Genomic DNA, 21,190 nt, shown 5'->3' with positions numbered 1-21,190 from the left:
CCTGGGCTTGGAGTCCTTTATCACCGTAGGATATGAAATGTACACACATTTTAAAGGTCTTCTCTGTGACCTTTTTTTCGCATTTCAAGTTGCGGTACCTTTTATTATTTATTGCTGTTGGTATTTCATTTGACAGAGGCCCAGCTGACCTGTCAGGACTAATGTGGTTGGTTATTGTAAATCAAACATGGAGATACATGCTAACTCAGACCTTAACTCTACAGCTCAGTCTTTCATTGCTTCTGCAGCTGTGATTGCATATCAATTCTGTTAAATGTTGAACTGACTCGTAAAGATCCATTGCAACTTAATTAAATCTATCCGCCAACATAAATAAACTGTAATCAGCCGCCCTCCAAGCCTGCAGTATTTCACGGTTTAACACTCCAACCATATCTTTGGGTTGGAGCGCCACTCTTAGCCTTTGCAGACACAGACAAGCCCTGCAGGATGGCTCTCCTCCTCCACCACACACAGCACATGTACAGCCTCAGCTGGCATCATTAAGAGTGAACATAGAAAGCGTTCTTTGCCATTTGTGGTTGCATTACACTCATTTGAGGAAAGGCTGCCCTGGAGGTAAGCTCACTGGAGGCTTGGCAGGTTGCAGCAAAACACAGGTGCGCTCACTGCTCTGCCTGAGAGTGCCTCTGCGTGGAGGAGGAGGAGCAGCACGAGCAGAGACTGAGCAGCTGCAGAGAGGAACCTCAGGATGTAACCGGGAGCAAGCAGCACAGGACATTCCTCAGAAAACCTTTTTTCACAATTTCCACTGCGTTTGCAAGGAAACGTTTGCGTCGCTACAATGTTGAAACTGAAGAGGAGGTTTTCATCGAAGAGGCGTTTGAACAGCGCCTCCAGCAGCACGGCGGGCTCCGCCAGTGACCTGGAGGATCGGGTGGTGATGCTGTGCGAAGACATACCCAACGAGAGCTCTTTTGACTCGTGCCGAGGCTCCACCGGCCCCGGGGCCCGCTCCGGTCGAGGCTCCCGGAGCGAGGAGCACGACCTGAGCAGGGATAGACTGTCCGACAGACAGGTCCGCTGTGTGGAGCAGGAGCCCCCCCGGCCACACAAAGAATACTACATCCAGAGAGTTATGCAAGTGTATGGATCATTTGGGGCTTTTGAATCAGAATGTATTTATTGGTCCCGCATCCGGGAAATGTATATGATTACAACCGGGAAATGTACATGATTACAACTGGGAAATGTACATGATTGGAACAGCAGAAGTATAGTGCAGATAAAGGAAAGAGAATGGACGTCCACAATAAGTAAAACAACAGATAAGAACACCATGGCAACAAATAGCAGTATATATTTTTTAAGTGCTCATATAACATTAATAATGAGGTAGCTGGTACTGTTTACGGATTGTAGATAAACTGAAAGAAAGACTAAGTTTTATATTTACTGGCACTGTTACTCAGAACTTCCTCTCCATCCTGAATGTTATCTTTGCTATCTGTAGGCATGATATGCATGTTCATCCTCTGAGCCTGTGCCTACATGTTATCGAGCAGTTACCTTCGTAACTGATGGAGAAAAAGATGGAGGAATGTAAAGATTCCTGGCAGTGAGGACTCCTGTTTTTGCTTGCCCTCTCTGGAATCAGGTGCATACTACTCATGACCAAAGGGCCTCAAGCAACATCAAAATGAAATAAGCCACATCGTTATTTATGTTTTACCTGGCAGCCGTCAAAATGGAATTTCTGCTCTGGGGTAGAAGATACAAATTGTAAAAACATAGAAGTAAGGGAGGATGCCGGACTGTAGTTAAGTATATCTTTCGCTGACATTTTCAACTGTCCAAGAAAAAGACTTGACTGACAGTAACTGTGTAGCAACCTATCTCCACTTACCCTCTTTTGCTGCTTTGGCCCGCAGGCCCACTCTGATTGACATGGGTAAAGTGTACCGGCAGTCCAACCAGGAGAATCTGGAGCAGGCCTTCAGCGTGGCCGAGAGAGACCTGGGCGTCACCAGACTGCTGGACCCCGAAGGTGAGAGCAGTCACATGTTCAATACCTCCCTGAAAGCCTCTACTCAGGGAATATTAGAGCCTGTGTGAATTGCTTTTTCCAGCTTCCAGTTAAAAAGAAGTAACCATTTTTTTTTAAAACATTGTTATTCCCTCCCTCTGCAGATGTTGATGTGCTTCACCCTGATGAGAAATCCATCATTACATATGTCTCCTCTCTGTACGACGCCATGCCCAGGGTACCAGACGTTCAGGAGGGTGTCAAAGCCAACGTGAGTCCTCCTCTTCCTCGTCGTCAGTTCTTCTTTCCTCTAAATCACTGCAAAGATATTTCACACCAGAGAGAAGGAAACTATGAACTTATGAAAGATATATTCTTCGTAATATCAATATTTTAAGCATATAGCTTAAATGCCAAGTGTTTCAAAGCAATGAGGATGGACAAGTACAGGTGACCATATTTCCTTATGTTATATCTATGAGCATCGTCACCATGACACACAACATGTAAGTACAGTCAGCCTGTAAGCCATGACAGTAGAAAGACATTACAGCATTAGGTGTATAGTCCCTTTACGAAGAAGATGTGTTGAAAGAACGTGTCACAACAACAATAGCTTCAGAAATGCTGAGTAATAAATCAAACATTTGTGTTGCAGGAGCTGGAGCTGCGCTGGCAGGAGTACTACGAGCTGGTCACCATGCTGCTGCAGTGGATCAGGCATCACATCATGGTGTTCGAGGAGAGGAAGTTCCCCAACAGCTACGAGGAGATTGAGGTGAGGGGGTCTGGGCGTGTTTGAACGGCGGAACGACACGGTGACAGTGCCGATGAAGCGTTCTCATTCGTCTCTTTTGTTTGCAGGTTCTTTGGCGTCAGTTTCTGAAGTTTAAGGAAACGGAGCTTCCTGCGAAGGAGTCTGATAAGAACCGCTCCAAACACATCTTCAACTCTTTTGAAGTGAGTTCCATCAGCAGCGACACTCCATAGGCATGTTTACGTATAGCCGTGTCTGCAGTATGTGCGGGAAATGCTCAGGCAAGCAGGTACAGGGTGAATTAGTATTCTATGTGTTATAGTGCAGCCTTGTTTTCCACTGCCATGTACAGAATAAGACCTGCATGGACAAAGACAGGGGTGTTTTGGAATCTATCGATACAACCAAGTGCCCAAAACTCTCATAACTGATCAAAAAATGTGGGCTCCATAATCCTCTACTGTACCGATTACTTTTTTATGTTAAAGAGACTTTTAGAGACATTTGAATTTGATGAGGTATCACTTTTTGAAGCTTAGTATTTTTTTGTTAGTACTCCAAGGACCGTCAGTTATTCTGTTGATGTATCACCACAAAAGTATACGATATGAGAATTGAAACAGCTATATTATTTTTCGGACATTTTGTGAACAATATGATAAAATTACGAATTGATCATTAAAAACAACAGTTAGTCAGTTTCAGCTAATCTGGGTCATTCTCTTCAGGGTGCAGTTCAGGCCGGTGTTGTCAAAGTGCCTCCCGGCTACCACCCCTTCGACGTGGAGAAGGAATGGGGTCGCCTGCACGTCGCCATCCTGGAGAGAGAGCGGCTCCTCAGGAAAGAATTTGAGAGGTGAGTAACACCACGGCCCGAACCTCATCCCATGCTATGTTGCCAAAGCAAAACCTCACATTTAAACGCCACAAGAAATATAAAAAACTATGAGAAATGAATCACGACACAACTGTGTGAGGATGACTCACTTCCTGAAGAAAAAGTCCACTTCGGCAGAAACAGAAAAAGAAGGGATGAAACTGTGTTTTTGGGATGGAAAGTAAACACATGACAACCGCCTCATCGCCTTGGAAACCTCCCAATAATATGGTCATCTGATAGTCACTAATACATTTGTCTGTTTAATCACAAGATTGCCAGGGCGTAGCTTGCCGTTTGGGTTCTGTGGAGAGTTTTTAAAACCTCATCTTTACTTTAGTGGACAGACAGAGCTCCAACATGGCTTTCATGAATCAGGGATATGCGTTAAAGCATATATTCCGCCCAAAGACAGAGTAAGTGCTTTTCTTTATTTGTTACTTTGTCCATGCATTGTAATACATCACTTCACATTAGGCTGAAATGTGTAAATAGTCTGCCTTTCATTAAATGTGTTTGACCTTTGCCCTCCCTGCCCTCCCTCTGCAGGCTGGAGCAACTCCAGAGGGTCGTCAGTAAGGTCCAGATGGAGTCGGGGGTGTGTGAGGAGCAGCTGAACCAGGTGGAGACTCTGCTGCAGATGGTGAGACACAAACATCTGTGACAGACCAAATCATATACGAGTAAAATAAAAGATTTGGACCACATGCAGAGCTGTAACCTGGTCTGTGCTGCAGGACATGAGGACGATGAACTCGGGGAAACCTGCGCAGCACACCGCAGAGATGGAGGCAGATCTGGAGAAAGCAGAAGGAATGATCCGCTTCCTCTTCAATGACGTTCAGCTGCTCAAAGACGGGCGCCACCTTCAGGCTGAACAGATGTATCGCAGGTGACTAGTTAGCCTACAGTATCTCATTGCAAATGATTAACCTTTGACATGAGGACAACTAATGCATCCTTTTCTTATCACTATAGTGCTTCAGTGATGGGTTCTATTAATACCTTTCCTTTCAATCTAAAAGTGTTTACGTGTCTCAAAGGAAAGTTGTTTGTCAAAATAGTGTTTTGATAAGACCTTTTGATGGGACATTAAACGTCCTTAGATCAGTCCGCCTTTAGCTTAGCGGTGGGGACGTTAGACTCGTGTGACATACTGTAGGTGGAGGGTGTTGCTAAATAATCCAGATCAAATGAAAGTTAGTTTGGATTTTTTGTCAAGAACAAGGAAACTATTAAAATCCGGGTTGATCTACAAAAACACTTCATTCCTGCAGAACTCTATTCATCGACTAATTTACCTTTTTTATGAATTACTTATGGTTGAATCAATAATATATCACTGTGGTGAAATGCGTAGAACCAATAGTCTAAAGCCCAACAATAAATGGTATATAAAACAGAGACATTTTTGTTGTTGTAAATATTTAGCATTTTTACTTAAAGACATTTATTTCATCATCAAAGGTATTTCCTGTGGACTAATTAATGAATAAATTAACATTCTGTATTTCCCCCCGGCCCCAGGGTGTATCGTCTCCACGAGAGGCTGGTGAACCTCCGCAGCGAGTACAACCTGCGCCTGAAGTCCGGCGTCACCACCTCCCAGATCCCCATGACCCAGATCCACACCTCCCAGATCCCCATGACCCAGATCCACACCTCCCAGATCCCCATGACTCAGATCCACACGGCCCAGGTCACCACCCTGCAGCAGGCCCCCATGAGGGTGAGGCCCGAGCTGGATGAAGTCACCATGCGCTACATCCAAGATCTTCTGGGCTGGGTGGAGGAGAACCAGCGGCGGGTGGACGACGGGCAGTGGGGCTCAGACCTGCCCACCGTGGAGTCCCAGCTGGGCAGCCACCGCGGCCTGCACCAGTCCGTGGAGGAGTTCCACTCCAAGATCCAGAGGGCCAAGGCCGATGAGGTACAGACTGCTGACATAAGCATGAGGAGATGTTTCAGATAGAGCAGAGAGGGGTTTTATCTGGGGAGGTAAAGAAGCATGGTACTCAAACCGTAGATACTTTTATCAATGAAGGAGTAAATCTGACAATCACCCATGCTACTAGCATGGGTGATTGTCATTTCTGGACTCATATTGGCAAGTGGAACATTTTTATTTTATATGAGGATTTATTGTTATTATTTTATTTTATTTATAAAAAAATATTTTTTATTTATTTCTTTATTTAGTGTCTTTGTAGGTTTGTATAATATACAGTTATCGTGCTGCTATTGTGTAGAGAACTCTACAAACACAGTTCATTTTTAACGGATCAACCTAATAGAAGAATATATATTTTTTAATTATAATTATTGCTACTTTGACTGACCTATTTTTCACATTTCTTATTTCCTCCCCCTGTTCCAGAGTCAGATCTCACCTGCCAGTAAAGGGGCCTATCGCGACTATCTGGGGAAACTGGAGCTGCAGTATGGCAAGCTCCAGGTAAGTAACAAAAAATGCAATAAAATAAATACAAAAAGATGCAGAGATCTTGGATAGACTTTAATATTTTTTGTTCAGCAGCCATGTAGAAATTGAGCTTTCCTAAAGCCATGATGTCTCCTCTGTCTTTCTGTCCCTCATATTGCCTCATTTTGTTTTGTCCTCTCTCGCAGAGCGCGTCTAAGGCCCGGCTGCACTCCCTGGACCAGCTGCACGCCTTCGTCATCGCTGCCACCAAAGAGCTGATGTGGCTGAACGAGAAGGAGGAGGAGGAGGTGAACTACGACTGGAGCGAACGCAACACCAACATGACGGCCAAGAAAGACAACTACTCGGTAACAGAACAGCGTGATGCTCTAACGAGGTTTACTCACAGACCTTTCTAGTGCTGTCCTTCTGAGTGTTCTTCCCTCTTTGTTCCAGGGTCTGATGAGAGACTTGGAGCTCAGGGAGAAGAAGGTGAACGTCGTCCAGGCAACAGGAGACAAACTGCTGAGGGACGGACACCCAGCCAGGAAGACTGTAGAGGTACGATTATTATATTTATTTAGATAGCTTGACTACTAGAGCCCACATCACCATATTCAATTGTAGTTTATTGGTCTTTAAAGTTATATTTAATATACTTAATCCCAGATGGAGTGGGATGGACACAATATCCAACAGAGCCCCATTTAAGTAATACTATGCTGTTTAGTCATTATAAACACATTCCATTCTATAAACTCTTACATGAATGTGATAAAGGGAAGTGGGACTTTTAGTAAATAGTATTTTTAAAAAGAATGGTTTTAAATCCCAGATGTGTGGTAAGAAAGAAATGTAATAATATATGGGTCAATTGTTCTACATCATATGTGGGGGAAACGTCTGAAGCAATAGGAGTCAGGACTCAGAGACACGAGGAGAGCTGGAGCTCTGATGGCAAACACTGACGGTTTATTCGGAGCTTCGGCCGGAGAGTTCAGAAGACGTGTCACGGGCCACGGTCTGACCACACGGTTCAGATGCCACCATCAATTCTGAAGAGCCCTCCTGCAGCTCCAGGGTTTAACTAGAGAGTGTAATAATCGACATTCTTCAATAGACAGACTAAACAGCTGAGGACACTGGATCACATTTGTTGTCTCTTATGGCTCGGGGTCATCTCCGCCCCGAGGAGGATGTGTTCCAGGTGTCCCACAACAATAACTATCTCTGACCGAGAGCTGCCCGCTCACAAACTGGCAACATCCACAACATGCTAGGGCAGCCCCTCCTTACGGGGGATAGCGGCTGCTCAAGGCTGGTCAGCTGCGTCAGAGGGCGAAGGGGAGACATGTAGGGCGGAATTATTATATATATCATATATACATTATTTCAATAAGCATACCATTTCTTTGCACAGCCTCTTGTATAGGGTCTTTTAGGCCGTATCAGTCGGCTAAAACAGATCCAAAATCATCTTCTGTTGCTAAAATTGTAGATATTTTTATTTCGAAATGTTGACATTTGGTATTGTTTGTCCTCCTCACTCTTCTCTCTCCACCCCCTCCTCAGGCCTTCACTGGAGCTCTGCAGACTCAGTGGAGTTGGCTCCTGCAGCTGTGCTGCTGTGTAGAAACCCACCTGAAAGAGAACACTGCACACTACCAAGTATGTTTACTAACTTACACGGCAGGACTTCAGCATTTAAGAACTGTCTGTGCACAAACATGGGGTCAGGTTATCCATTAGGAGTCCAAGCTCACCTGTTCATCGTATTTATGTTACAAACCTTTCTGTTTCCGTTGGGCAAGTTCTGAATGCTGCAACTTAACCTCTTCCAATTTCTTCCTTGTGCAGTTCTTCTCTGACGTGAAGGAGGCAGAGGACAAGATCAAAAAGATGCAGGACACGATGAAGAGGAAGTACACCTGCGACCGCTCCGTCACGGTCACACGGCTGGAAGATCTCCTGCAGGACGCCGCTGTGGGTTCAAACACATCAAGACACTGTTATTATAATGTGGAAAAGTGCAACTGGGGAACATATACAATATCTGCTGATGTGAGGGTGAAGAGGGTCCTCGATGGAGTAGAGATAGCTGTGGGTTCTTCTGTTAACGCTTTCTTGTGCTCTGTGTACTTTACAGGATGACAAAGAACAACTGACTGAGTTCCAAACGCACCTGGAAGGCCTGAAGCGAAGAGCCAAGACCATCATCCAGCTGAAACCACGTAACCCCGCCACCGCCATAAAGGGCAAGCAGCCCGTCCAGGCGGTATGCGACTTCAAGCAAATGGAGGTAGGCATCGAATGGTGTTTGCATTCATGGAAAAACTCAGTGCATGTTCTTCACCTGGAAGTTGGCATGGGATTTTACAAGCACGGGACTTTGAGATAAGTGTTGAGGACTTATTCCTGCATCACTTCTTTTTCATATAAACACACATTCTGCCAGGAGACATAGGTGTAAGGGAAACTTCTGTGCAGCAGCAATGCAGTGGGAGTCACCGACTCATGAAGGAGACACGGGGAGAGCAGGCTCTCTCGTCAGCGCCTCTCTCTCGTCAGCCCATCTAACTGGTTTCACAGAGAGTGATCAACATGTTTGAGGAGATAGCCTAAACAGTTGGGAACACTGAGTCACTCGCGTCTGACACTTATGGCCTCGAAGATTCCACACCTTGGAGTCCACAAACACCGAGAAGGAAGTGTCCCAGTGCACCACAACAACAGACCATCTGTGACCGAGGGTCGCCCGGCCACAGAATGGGAACAACAACATATGGCTGAAGCAGCCTCTCTCCTTAAAGGAGATAACAGACGTCAGGGTTGGTCCTGCACGTCCTATCTAGGAGTCTAGGACAAGTATCTCCCTGACACTAGGAAGAACACTAATAACTGAAATATGAAAAGATAACAGGACGACACAGATTAAATTGTTAAATGTTAAATTACCAAACTCTTAAACACTGATTTCCGATCATTCTTTTGGGACATGCACAGACATTATGCATGCATACAAATCAAAGAAAACACACGTTTAAAAACAAAAAATGATTGTTAAATAAAGTTGATTTTCCAAATTCCTGATTGAATATAAATGAGTTGACTTTGAAGGAAGCAGCGGTACGTTACAGCGATATCAGTCGCAGATGAAGTCAGTCAGACTGGTGTGTTTCTCTCTCAGATCACCGTCCACAGAGGAGACGAGTGCGCTCTGTTGAACAACTCGCAGCCTTACAAGTGGAGGGTGCTGAATGATAAAGGCAACGAGTCGTCTGTTCCCTCCATCTGCTTCCTGGTTCCTCCCACCAATAAGGACGCTGTGAACAGTGTCGCCGGGTGAGTTAAGATTCACCGTATTGATTCCGTAAAATCTAAATGCACAGTTTGTCAGTGAGTGCTAAGCCCCGCCTCCCCTCCTCAGACTGGATGGAAACCTGCAGCGGCTGCACACCATGTGGCAGAACATGTTCCTGGACATGAAGAGCATGCTGTCCTATCAGTACCTGATGAGAGACATGCACATCATCAAAACCTGGAACGTCACCATGGTAACGACACAGGACACGCTATATGAGAGAAAGAATAACACGCTAAGGAACTGCATTTGGGTTGACATACAATCCCTGAAGAACTTGATTCAATTAAACATCAATGTAAAATGCTACCAAAGTACAATGGTGCATTAGGGCCATTTAAGGTAAAGAAAATACTTTAATACTTTAAATACACTAGTAACACTGAGCTGGGAAAGGGGTAATATTTCACAAAAACAACTCAGAACTTTCATATTAAAGTCATGAATGTACTCGATATACAGTAGAGTACTCGCTTGTGGTTCCTTGTAAAAATACTATGTTGGATTCACCTTCAGTAAAACTGGAAAAAGTCAAAAAGAATAGTAATTTTGTTTGCAATTCAAAAGAATATTTGTACCAGTATACCTGATCCTTTTAATGCCTATAATAATATGTGTAGCATATGGATCAGATGAAGGCTACTTTTACTTTAAATAAGATTCATTTGTACATAATAAGTATGAAAGCTGGTAAGTACTAAGTAGACACACATGACTTTTAAAAATGACAAATTGACAATATATTTGTGTTGGTTGTTTGCTAGAGAAGGAGAAAATGATTTGCTCTACACATACAGAATTCCTCAAAGTACTGGACATGATTGATTTAAATAAAAAGGCACAGCGTTTTGTGATTTATCTTTTGTTTTCACAATGTGTATAACATGCATCTTCCTCGCACCCTTGCAGTTTAAGACCCTGAGGGTGGAGGAGTACCGCCTGGCCCTGAGGAACCTGGAGCTGCACTACCAGGACTTCCTGAGAGACAGCCAGGACTCTGAGACGTTCGGGGCGGAGGACCGCATGCAGGTGGAGTCCAACTACAACAAAGCCAACCAGCACTACAACACCATGGTCAGCTCTGCAGAGCAAGGTGTGTACTGGTCACTTTCCAACCTGGCCCCAAACATGACCAACATGGGTCTGATAGGGATGACGAGGCACATTCTTTATTCATTTATTTCATTTGTTGTCATTGAATAAGTTCTCATACATTTGTGTGGAAGTTGACTGTTGGATTCACGTTGCAGGCTATGTGCCCCCCAGAGCAGGTAAGGTCCACAGTTACAGTAGCAGACGTGCAGTCGCAGCTTTTGATTGGCTGATCAGGAATGTGTGTGAACGCTGTTGTGTTGTCATTTCTTTTTGTATTAACTTAAATCACCTTCATCATTCATCATCCTCACTGATCCCGGTATCCCTCCTAACTTCACTCACCGTTGCCTTCCTCTCTGTGCATGGTTTCACCGCAGCTGATCTGCAATCTGTATCACTGAATGATTCAATCAAATAACTGATTAATTAACCTCTCTGACGAATAATCATGGGACCATTCAAACATGGACAGTGTGACATAAATCCATTTAAAAATCAAAGTATGTTATTGTACTAAAGTCCTTATTATATATTCATATGATTGTGTTTGAAGTACTATATAGACATTTTTAAGTCAAAATGCAAATGATTCTTTCAAATGTCCTAAACAAACTAATACCGTGCCTGTTGGAATATGGCATGTTGTATGCAGATTGCTAGTTATTAAAACCTATAGCTTACATGCAATGCAAAATCTGATTTTGATCAACAACCGGTTCATAAATCCAGAGTTGGAATTTTCTGCAAAAATAATAACGAATATTCTATTTCAATCCAACCAGGAGAGCAAGATGAGTCGGTGTGCAAGACTTACCTGACGCAGATCAAAGACCTCCGCCTCAGGCTGGAGGGATGTGAGAACAGAACAGTGACACGCCTCCGCCAGCCCGTGGACAAGGAGCCTCTGAAAGCCTGCGCCATGAAGACTGCAGAGCAAATGGTAAGAAACTGAGTTTAAAAACATGAGCACAAAGTCAAGAAGGAAAGGGAATGACCTAAATAACCAAACTAGAATCAGAATATCTGTATTGCCATGACACTAGGGACAATGGAGTTCCCTAACCCTTCTCTCAATGCAGTGAAAGTATGTGAACAAATAAATAAAAGCAGTTATCAAACCAGTAGTAGCCGCAAAGAGAAGGCCCTACTTAGATCTAATTAACTGTAAATATACATATTAACAATATTTATAAATCTACAAAATGTACATATATGTTAATAAATAGATGTTAAAATAGATAAACAATACATCTGTGTTTATATTAATGTGTGCTTGCAGTCTTTGAAGGGTGGAGGTGTTCTTTTAGCATTGTAGTGCTTCATTTACTTAGTTACTATGTTTAAAACTCTTGTAATATCTCGTAACACATCCCAACTAAACCAAAGGAAACGATAATACATGCAAACAAATAGCTTTAACAATGGGTCACTAAACCATCTGCCTTTTTCTCCATGACAGAAAGTCCAGTCCGAGCTGGAGGGCTTAAAGAAAGACTTGAACTCCATCTCTGAGAAGACGGAGGAGGTTCTGGCTTCTCCACAGCAGACTAGCTCCGCCCCCATGCTGCGCTCCGAGCTGGACGTCACGCTGAGGAAGATGGACCACGTCTACGGCCTCTCCTCCGTCTACCTGGACAAGTGAGGCTCTGTCACATTCCGGTTATTTCACAGCTGGATGTGTGGCTTTTTATTAATGTGAACACATCTTGATTCCAGGCTGAAGACCATTGACGTGGTGATCAGGAACACTAAAGAAGCAGAAGACGCGCTGAAGACTTACGAGAGTCGTCTGCTTGATGTTAACAAAGTTCCAGAGAACGAGAAGGAGGTGGAGGAGCAGCGCAGTCAGCTGAAGGTATCTTTCTTTTCATAAAGACAGTCATTTTACACATTGAATTGTATCATCTCGATGATAACGTGTTCTTTTTGCGTCACAGTCAATGCGTGCCGAAGTCGAGGCCGACCAGGTTATATTCGACCGCCTGCAGGACGAGCTGAGGAAAGCTTCGACCATCAACGACAAGATGACGAGGATCCACAGCGAGCGCGACGCCGAGCTGGAGCATTACCGTCAGCTGGTCAGCAGCCTGCTGGAGCGCTGGCAGGTGGTGTTCGCTCAGATGGACATGAGGCAGCGGGAGCTCAACCTCCTCGGGCGCCACATGAACTCCTACAACGTGAGCTACGAGTGGCTCATCCACTGGCTGGGAGAGGCCAGAAAGAGGCAGGAGAAGATCCAGGCTGTGCCCATCGGAGGCAGCAAGGCTCTCAGGGAGCAGCTGGCAGAGGAGAAGGTATTGTTAAGAGCACGTGTGTGGGATAGGGAGCCAGAGTCAGTCTGCCCCCTGGTGGTCACATGGGACACATTTAACCGTGTCTTGAATTCCTATGAAACTCTGGATTTGTATTGTTTTACTGTTTTTTTTCTCTATTTCTTATTCGGTCTTAGCTATATTTTGTGTTGCATTGTAAAGGAGTCTGAGAATTAGCGGTTGTGGATACGACTAAGAGAATATAGAATCTAAAAATAGAGTACTGAAGTCTCATGATGATTATAGTAGCTCTGTTTTTTCTTCTTTCTTCATCATTTTTTTTTAATGCGCTGTTATTTCAATAACAACATGTTTTTAATATTTGAGTGTTGTCTGGTTATAACGGTTTCATTTATTTTTCCAGATACTCCTGGAAGAGATTGAGAAAAACAAGGACAAGATTGACAGTTGCCAGAAGAATGCAAAGGCGTACATCGATTCAGTCAAGGTGTGTACTGATATTTCCAGCTTTACAACAATAAGGGTTTTTTTATGGTTCAATGAACCTTTTCCTTCTCTTTTTAGGACTATGAGCTCCAGATTTTGACTTACAAAGCCCTCCAGGATCCCATGGCATCTCCTTTAAAGAAACCCAAAATGGACTGTGCTTCTGATAACATCATCCAGGAGGTACGTCACACATGAGAAGAGCAAACACCTCAAGTGCAGTTTAGTATGACTGTCTGCTCATAACAAAAAGTATTTAAATGTTATATACCGTACTTTTCGGACTATAAAGCGCACCTGCATATAAGCCGCAGCAGCTAAATTGTCCGTCTGTCTTGCTCTCGTTCTGTCTCTCGGTTCCACTTTTACTTTGGCGCGCTACCTGTCTCACTCTTTTCCGGCCTCCAGCTTTTCCTGCTGGAGCCATGGCTGGAGCCCGCCCCTTAAAGGTGGCGGGCGCGGACTGGTCATAGAGCCCATAGAGTTAAAGGTGGTTAATTTTACCTGTAAAATCCATAGATTTAGGAGGTTCCCTAGTGGCCGTTAGCTGTACAAAAAAAATGGGGGGAAAAGTCGCGGTTTATAGTCCGAAAAGTACGGTACATAATCCTGGGAACAAGCTGTGCTATAAAGAGTGAGACACATTGATATAACATGTGTAAAGTAAATACACTGCCTCTTTTCCAGTATGTAACTCTGAGAACCCGCTACAGTGAGCTGATGACTCTCACCAGTCAGTACATTAAGTTCATCACAGAGACGCAGCGCCGCCTGGAGGACGATGAGGTAAACACACACATTAACCCTGTGCAGCAGCAGCAGGTTCCTGTCAAATAACTCTCTAACACAAACAATGCAACTCCTCCCTGTTAACTGAGGGATGTATGGGAAATCATTTGTCATTAAATAATACCAAAATGTGTGCGTAAGAAAATCTCAGAGACTATTGACAGAGTGACAGCCTCCAGTGGTGAAGCAAACGGTGTCAACACATCATATCCCCCCTGCAGTACATGTCGCTCATTCCTCTGTCTATTTAGTCAATTCATGTCACATAGTCTGTACACACGACACATGCTGCATCAGTTACATTTGACTGCTTGGTTAAGTCTTTGCTTCTTTATTTCCTCTTGAAATCACACACACTTGTGATTTCTGTTTGGCTACCTGCCTTCTCAGATATGTTTTTTTCTTCCTTGGCTTTTACTTTGTTCCCCCTGTTTTTCATTTTCTAACTTTCTATTGTGTTTGATCCCTTTGATCTGCTTGCCAGTGCTTTGTCATGATGAGTATTAATCGCACGCTTAAGAGATGAATTTACCCCCAAAGCATCAGGTATTTCAAAACATAACAAAAGACCCTTTCTGTTCATGTCATCCGTCTCTTCATCAGGCTCTTTTGTGTAGTCAAAGGAAGGTTCAGGGCATTTAGGAGACCTTTCATAATTGTTCATTAAGAAGTTTCTCTGATCAATTGGCATCAGGTTCCTGCCTTACGAGTGTAGATGTCAACGTTTCATCTAAATGTGCAAGCCAGTTTATGTCATTATTTTGTCTTCATTTAATTATCTGACATAAAGGCACTCTTTAAGGACGTGTATTTTTTATTAATACTGCAAATCACGATTAATTAAATTAATCTTTTAGTATATTAAATCAAAACTTATGAAATTATTCAAATCACAATTTGCAGTTGTTTGCAATATGTTGTTTTATTTGTCAAAAAGTTAACAATAAATCAGAAATTGCAATTGGAAAATGTTTTTCACTGTTCTGCTTTTAAAAGAAATATATTAAGATAACTAACAATTCATTTGAGTTAAGTAACAACTATTTTTCTTATCGACAGAATGGCCACTTGTTTTATCTTCAACCTCAGATTTCAAAAATCAAACCTATCGAGGATGTCGATGCAAATATACCAGCAATAACCACCGAAACCAGATGAACTATTGATCATTATGAAAGATTCCTAAAGTGTTGGACCTTCTGATTTGTACACAATGCAATGCCCACTTCTAAAGAGTAGAACTCATGTCTTGATGTTATCTGTTGTCAGAGTTAAATGTTCCCTGATCTTGGATTAATGTCTGGTCACTTTCATTTTAATCCAAGCTTTCTTTGTGTTACATCATGCTGTGTTTGCTGCATCACTATATGCTACTCTTCCTTATTTCCTGCTTATATCCTTAATGATTTTTCAATCAGCTGCTTTAAACCAGTTAAACCCCACGGCCCGCGGGCTGGGGAAAAACGCAACATCTTACAAGAAACAGCGTCTGAGGGCTTCTTAATATTTAACAAACTATGAATGTGTCATACCCACTTAACGAGAACAAACTCAGCTTTCAGACAATATTAACCATTTGTAGCTAAACGAAACAAAAGGGTAATAACAAAGGCTCTGAAATGCTAACGCACTTAGCACAGAACTCAAGGTAAAATACCCTTATTACTTATCGGATCTGCACAAACAAGATATCGATTAGCAAACTGAGATTCCACAGATTCATCACTGAGCGATCAGAACTCGCGGCGAAACGACAACAAACAACAACATTTACCTCTTACCTCTGTTGTTTTCTGATCAAAAGTTGTGTTCAATGGCAGAAAACCGCTACTAAAGGTGAATCCATAGGTGAATCCAATGTGTCTGTGTCACTTTGAAATGGTTACTGATAATCCATCATTCCATTTGTATGTCAATAATGGAGATTTCATATTAGCTGCTACAATAGCTACTAGAGTGTATGACAGCTACCAGGGCATTCTGGCTGTGCATCACTCATTCACCAATGGGTAATGTTTGGATGGATTTTAGGAACTTCCCCTCGATTTTATTGGCTCTAACGTTTAAAAAGAGGTGTCAATCATCAAAATTGACTGAGGGGGGGGGCAGAGATATGGAAAATGCATTTCTCTTTTCCTCCGTACCCAAATCTTTTAAAAACGGGGCGAGCAACGAGCGGATATAGATTTGCTGCCGATATGACGTCAAATCGGCGGCAGACCCACAGCAAGTTGCTATCAGAAACAATGCCTGGCGTGTTTTGGACGTAATCTCGTCTTTGTTTACATTAGCAAGCCTCGCTAACACTCAGAGCTAACCTGTACTGGAGGGCACATGTGTTTTAAAAAGCAGGAAATAAAAAAAGGAACTCACCTTGTGATAAACCCGCTAGAGAAAAAGCATTTGAGCTCCATACTGTTTCAAAAATAATCCTTGGTATGGTTTAGAACAGGATGGCGTTTTATCACAGCAGAATTGAACTTGATCTCCGGTAGAATTCTGATCAGGCATTAGCTCCGCCACCTCTTTTTATTTATTTTTTTCAAGCTAAGGATCAAAAATCCGTGTTTCTCTAACAGGGCAGCAAAAGAGGGGTTTGAGCAGTATGAGGCATGGCTACAATGGGTGATCTGTTTGGTATTTTAAGCAAAAAACTTCACAGACATGTTTTGTATAGGTATGGCCCTACAATATGTTTTTCTAATATAGCATAATAGGTCCACTTTAAAATAAAAAAATTCTCTATTGATTCTGACTTTTCTCACAGGTTTATCGTTGCTTTGAGAAAAAAGATTATTAATTTACCTCTTTTAGAAGTGAAGATATAGTCAATTGTTCTGGGAATGTCATTTTCGAGCCTGGGGCCTGAAAAACAGGCTCAGGGTCAGGGCTCAACTGGTTAATTTAAGAATGTAAGGACAACTACATGTATAACCCTAAGTATCAAATAGTGACTGAATTATACAAGAATGTTCCTTTAGAAACCCAAATATTAAACATTTTATAGCAGCAAAACATTACGCACATTTTAACAAAACTTGTACTGAGTATGAAATCATTACGACTACATTCACCTAATTATATATTGCTCAAAAAAAGTCTTTACAACACTGTATATATAAATATTGCCAGGTTTTATTGTAGCTTATATTAAACAAAAAATAAATTGAAATACCTCAACTGCATGAAAGCAAAGTGAAGTGCTGTGCTGTAAAGTCAAGTGTCGTTCTGTGTGCCACACATTAAAATAACCTGACAATCATTTCCTAATACAGTATTTAAAAAAATGTAACTTTAATATATTCATGTACCTAAATGTTTTATTAATATTGAAATGTCATTTTGAAGTCTAACACCTAACATTTTCTCAATTTCCTTTGCTCCCTTTTTGCTTCTGCTAATACAGAAAGCTTCTGAAAAACTAAAAGAAGAGGACAGGAAAAAGATGGCAGAGATACAAGCCGAGTTAGATCAACAGAAACAGTTAGCTGAAGCTCAAGCTAAGTCTGTGATTAAAGCAGAACAAGAAGCCCAGGAGCTGAAGTTGAAGATGAAAGAAGAAGCCAGCAAGAGGCAAGATGTTGCCGTGGACGCTGAGCAACAGAAGCAAAACATACAGCACGAGCTGCATCATCTGAAGAGTCTGTCAGAGCAGGAGATCAAGTCCAAGAGTCAGCAGCTTGAGCATGCGCTGGTCAGTCATACCAAGATCGAGGAGGAGATCCACACAATTCGCATCCAGCTAGAGATGACAATAAAACAGAAGACAACTGCTGAGTCGGAGCTACAGCAGCTCCGAGACAAGGCAGCTGAGGCGGAGAAGCTCAGGAAAGCTGCTCAGGAGGACGCAGAAAGGCTCCGCAAGCAGGTGGTCGAAGAAACTCAGAAAAAGAAAAATGCAGAAGACGAGCTGAAACGTAAATCTGAGGCAGAAAAAGAGGCCGCCAAGCAGAAGCAGAAGGCGTTGGACGACCTGGAGAAATTCAAAATGCAAGCCGAGGAGGCAGAGAGACGCATGAAACAGGCTGAGGAGGAGAAACTGAGGCAGATCAAGGTAGTCGAGGAAGTGGCACAAAAGAGTGCTGCGACACAGCTGCAAACCCATTCCATGTCATTCAACGTGAAGGCAACCAAACTGGAGGAATCCCTAAAGAAAGAGCAAGGCACGGTCCTCCAGCTGCAGGAGGAAGCTGAACAGCTCAGGAACCAACAAGAGGAAGCTAAGAAAGCCAGGGAGCAGGCAGAGAAGGAGCTTGAAACATGGAGACAGAAAGCCAATGAGGCTCTCCGCTTGAGGCTGCAGGCCGAAGAGGAGGCCCAAAAGAAGAGCAAGACTCAAGAGGAGGCAGAGAGGCAGAAAGTGGAAGCAGAGCGGGACGCCAAGAAAAGGGCTAAAGCTGAAGATGCTGCTTTGAAGCAGAAGGATAATGCCGAGAAAGAGTTGGAGAAACAAAGGATATTTGCAGAACAAGTAGCCCAGCAAAAGCTCTCCGCAGAACAGGAGTGCATCCGACTGAAGGCTGACTTCGACCACGCCGAACAACAGAGGGGTCTGTTGGATGATGAGCTCCAGCGTCTGAAGAAGGAGGTGAGTGCCGCCGAGAGGCAGAGGAAACTACTGGAAGAAGAGCTGGCTAAAGTCCGAAGTGAGATGGACTCTCTTCTGAAGATGAAAACTGAAACTGAAAAGAAGACGACGTCCAACACGGAAAAGAGTAAGCAGCTTCTTGAGTCTGAAGCTTTGAAAATGAAACAGCTTGCTGATGAAGCGACCAGACTGAGATCCGTCGCTGAAGAGGCGAAGAAGCAGAGGCAGACCGCTGAGGAAGAGGCGGCCCGGCAGAGAGCGGAGGCCGAGCACATCCTCAAAGAAAAGCTGGCGGCCATTAACGAGGCGACTCGCCTGCGGACTGAGGCGGAGATCGCTCTGAAAGCTAAAGAAGCAGAAAACGAACGGCTGAAAAGAAAAGCGGAGGACGAAGCGTACCAGAGGAAGCTGCTGGAGGATCAAGCCGCTCAGCATAAACACGACATACAAGAGAAGATCATTCACCTGAAGAGCTCCTCTGATTCTGAGCTGGGGAGGCAGAAAACTATCGTGGAGGAAACTCTGAGGCAAAAGAAGATTGTTGAAGAGGAAATTCACATCATCAGGATCAAGTTTGAGAAAGCATCCAAAGGGAAGTCTGATTTGGAGAATGAGCTAAAGAAGCTGAAAGTTATTGCCGAGGAGACACAGAAGAGCAAAGTCCAAGCGGAAGCAGAGGCCGAGAAACTGAAAAAGCTTGCCGCAGAGGAAGAGAGGAAGAGGAAGGAATCTGAGGAGAAGGTGAAGAGGATCACCGCAGCGGAGGAAGAGGCGGCTCGACAATGCAAAGTCGCCCAGGGGGAAGTTGCACGCCTCAAGAAAAAAGCTGACGAAGCAAACAAACAAAAAGAAAAGGCTGAAAAGGAGGCAGAGAAGCAGGTTATTGTGGCCAAGGAGGCGGCGCAGAAATGCAGTTCGGCAGAGCGAAAGGCCCAAGAGGTCCTCAGCAAGAACCAGGAAGACAGCCTCGCTCAGCACAAGATGAAAGAGGAGTTTGAGAATGCTCAGCGACTTGCCAAAGCAGCCGAGAAAGCTAAAGAGAAAGCAGAGAAAGAGGCTGCCTTGCTCCGACAAAAAGCTGCAGAGGCCGAGAAGCAGAAGAACTGTGCAGAGCAGGAAGCGGCGAAACAGGCCACAGCTCAAAGAGATGCAGAAAGACTGAAGAAAGCAGCCGAGGAGGAGGCATGCAAGCGAGCAGCCGCTGAGGCAGAAGCTCTGAAGCAGAAAAAGCTGGCCGATGCAGAAATGGCCAAGCACAAAAAAGAAGCGGAACAAGCTCTTAAGCTGAAGTCTCAGGTTGAGAAGGAACTAACAGCGGTTAAACTCAGACTGGATGAGACCGATAAGCAGAAAGCTCTGCTGGACGAGGAGCTTCAGCGAGTCAAGGGGGAAGTGAGTGATGCCGTCAAGCAGAAGTCACAGGTGGAGGAGGAACTGGCCAAAGTTAGGATCCAGATGGACGAGCTTCTTAAACTTAAGCTCAAGATTGAGGAACAAAATCGAAGCCTCATGAAGAAAGACAAAGATAAGACACAGAAAGTACTCGCGGAGGAAGCGGGGAAGATGAAGAGCCTGGCCGAAGAGGCTGCCAGGCTAAGTGTGGAAGCTGAGGAAACAGCCAGACAGAGGCAGATTGCCGAGTCCAACTTGGCTGAACAACGGGCACTCGCAGAAAAAATGCTTAAGGAGAAAATGCAGGCGATCCAAGAGGCAACCAAACTGAAAGCGGAGGCGCAGGAGCTCCAAAAGCAGAAGGATCAGGCCCAGGAGAAGGCTAAAAGACTATTGGAGGACAAACAGCAGATCCAGCAGCGCCTTGACAAGGAGACGGAGGGCTTCCACAAGTCGCTGGAGGCTGAACGGAAGAGGCAGCTTGAGGTCTCGGCAGAGGCGGAGACACTGAAATTGAAGGTGAAAGAGCTCAGTGACGCTCAGTCAGAGGCTGAAAACGAGGCTAAGAAATTCAAGAAACAAGCGGATGAAGCCAAAGCGCGCCTTAGAGACACGGAAAAGCAAAGCACAGAAACAGTCGTGCAGAAGTTGGAGACACAGAGGCTGCAGAGCACCAGAGAGGCTGATGGCTTGAAGGGAGCCATCGCTGACCTTGAGAAAGAGAGGGAGAAACTGAAAAGAGAGGCGGAGGCGCTACAGAACAAAGCGAACGAGGTATTTCTTCATGAAATAAAACAGATAGTCAATAGACACACCCCTTACAAATGCACAGTCATATCAAACACACTAACTACGGTATGTGTGGAAGCATATGTAACATTTCAGAGACTTAAAGTAACATCCAGCAATTGATATGAATGTCATTGAAAACACGAGACGACAGAGTTAAAATGGTCACGAGGGAAAACATTGAAGAACTTTTTGGGAAATACTTTTATTCCCTTTCTTGCAGCGGGTTAGATGGAGACATGATATCTCTCATATCTGTACGCTAATTATGAAACTACTGTGAGGAGACGTTAGCTTAGCATAACGGGGAGACAACAATCCTGGCTCTGACACGTTGAAAGATAGCAAGATATCGGATGTTGTTATCACAGTTT

At 43.9% G+C, this 21,190-nt stretch overlaps 1 protein-coding gene across 7 annotated transcripts in view; it reads left to right on the top strand.

The window, feature by feature from the left end:
- pleca (plectin a) overlaps window positions 1-21,190 on the top strand; it is a 117,194-nt gene that overhangs the window by 87,779 nt on the left and 8,225 nt on the right. For all 7 annotated transcript variants that reach the window (XM_034093823.1, XM_071204790.1, XM_034093824.1 and 4 more), the window contains 26 exons: window positions 1,893-2,008; window positions 2,152-2,258; window positions 2,646-2,765; window positions 2,852-2,947; window positions 3,473-3,600; window positions 4,171-4,264; window positions 4,359-4,513; window positions 5,149-5,551; window positions 5,999-6,076; window positions 6,250-6,411; window positions 6,500-6,604; window positions 7,616-7,711; window positions 7,901-8,026; window positions 8,190-8,342; window positions 9,231-9,385; window positions 9,471-9,597; window positions 10,314-10,497; window positions 10,655-10,675; window positions 11,282-11,439; window positions 11,959-12,137; window positions 12,216-12,354; window positions 12,437-12,793; window positions 13,176-13,259; window positions 13,337-13,441; window positions 13,946-14,044; window positions 17,454-20,801. In XM_034093823.1, coding sequence (XP_033949714.1) covers window positions 1,893-2,008; window positions 2,152-2,258; window positions 2,646-2,765; window positions 2,852-2,947; window positions 3,473-3,600; window positions 4,171-4,264; window positions 4,359-4,513; window positions 5,149-5,551; window positions 5,999-6,076; window positions 6,250-6,411; window positions 6,500-6,604; window positions 7,616-7,711; window positions 7,901-8,026; window positions 8,190-8,342; window positions 9,231-9,385; window positions 9,471-9,597; window positions 10,314-10,497; window positions 10,655-10,675; window positions 11,282-11,439; window positions 11,959-12,137; window positions 12,216-12,354; window positions 12,437-12,793; window positions 13,176-13,259; window positions 13,337-13,441; window positions 13,946-14,044; window positions 17,454-20,801 — 6,895 coding nt within the window. The remainder of the gene's footprint in view (window positions 1-1,892; window positions 2,009-2,151; window positions 2,259-2,645; window positions 2,766-2,851; window positions 2,948-3,472; window positions 3,601-4,170; window positions 4,265-4,358; window positions 4,514-5,148; window positions 5,552-5,998; window positions 6,077-6,249; window positions 6,412-6,499; window positions 6,605-7,615; window positions 7,712-7,900; window positions 8,027-8,189; window positions 8,343-9,230; window positions 9,386-9,470; window positions 9,598-10,313; window positions 10,498-10,654; window positions 10,676-11,281; window positions 11,440-11,958; window positions 12,138-12,215; window positions 12,355-12,436; window positions 12,794-13,175; window positions 13,260-13,336; window positions 13,442-13,945; window positions 14,045-17,453; window positions 20,802-21,190) is intronic.

The sequence above is a fragment of the Pseudochaenichthys georgianus genome, chromosome 11, assembly GCF_902827115.2.
Source record: "Pseudochaenichthys georgianus chromosome 11, fPseGeo1.2, whole genome shotgun sequence".
Classification (NCBI taxonomy): domain Eukaryota; kingdom Metazoa; phylum Chordata; class Actinopteri; order Perciformes; family Channichthyidae; genus Pseudochaenichthys; species Pseudochaenichthys georgianus.
The sequence above is the reverse complement of the archived record's forward strand: the minus strand, read 5'-3'. Positions and strand labels throughout refer to the sequence as shown.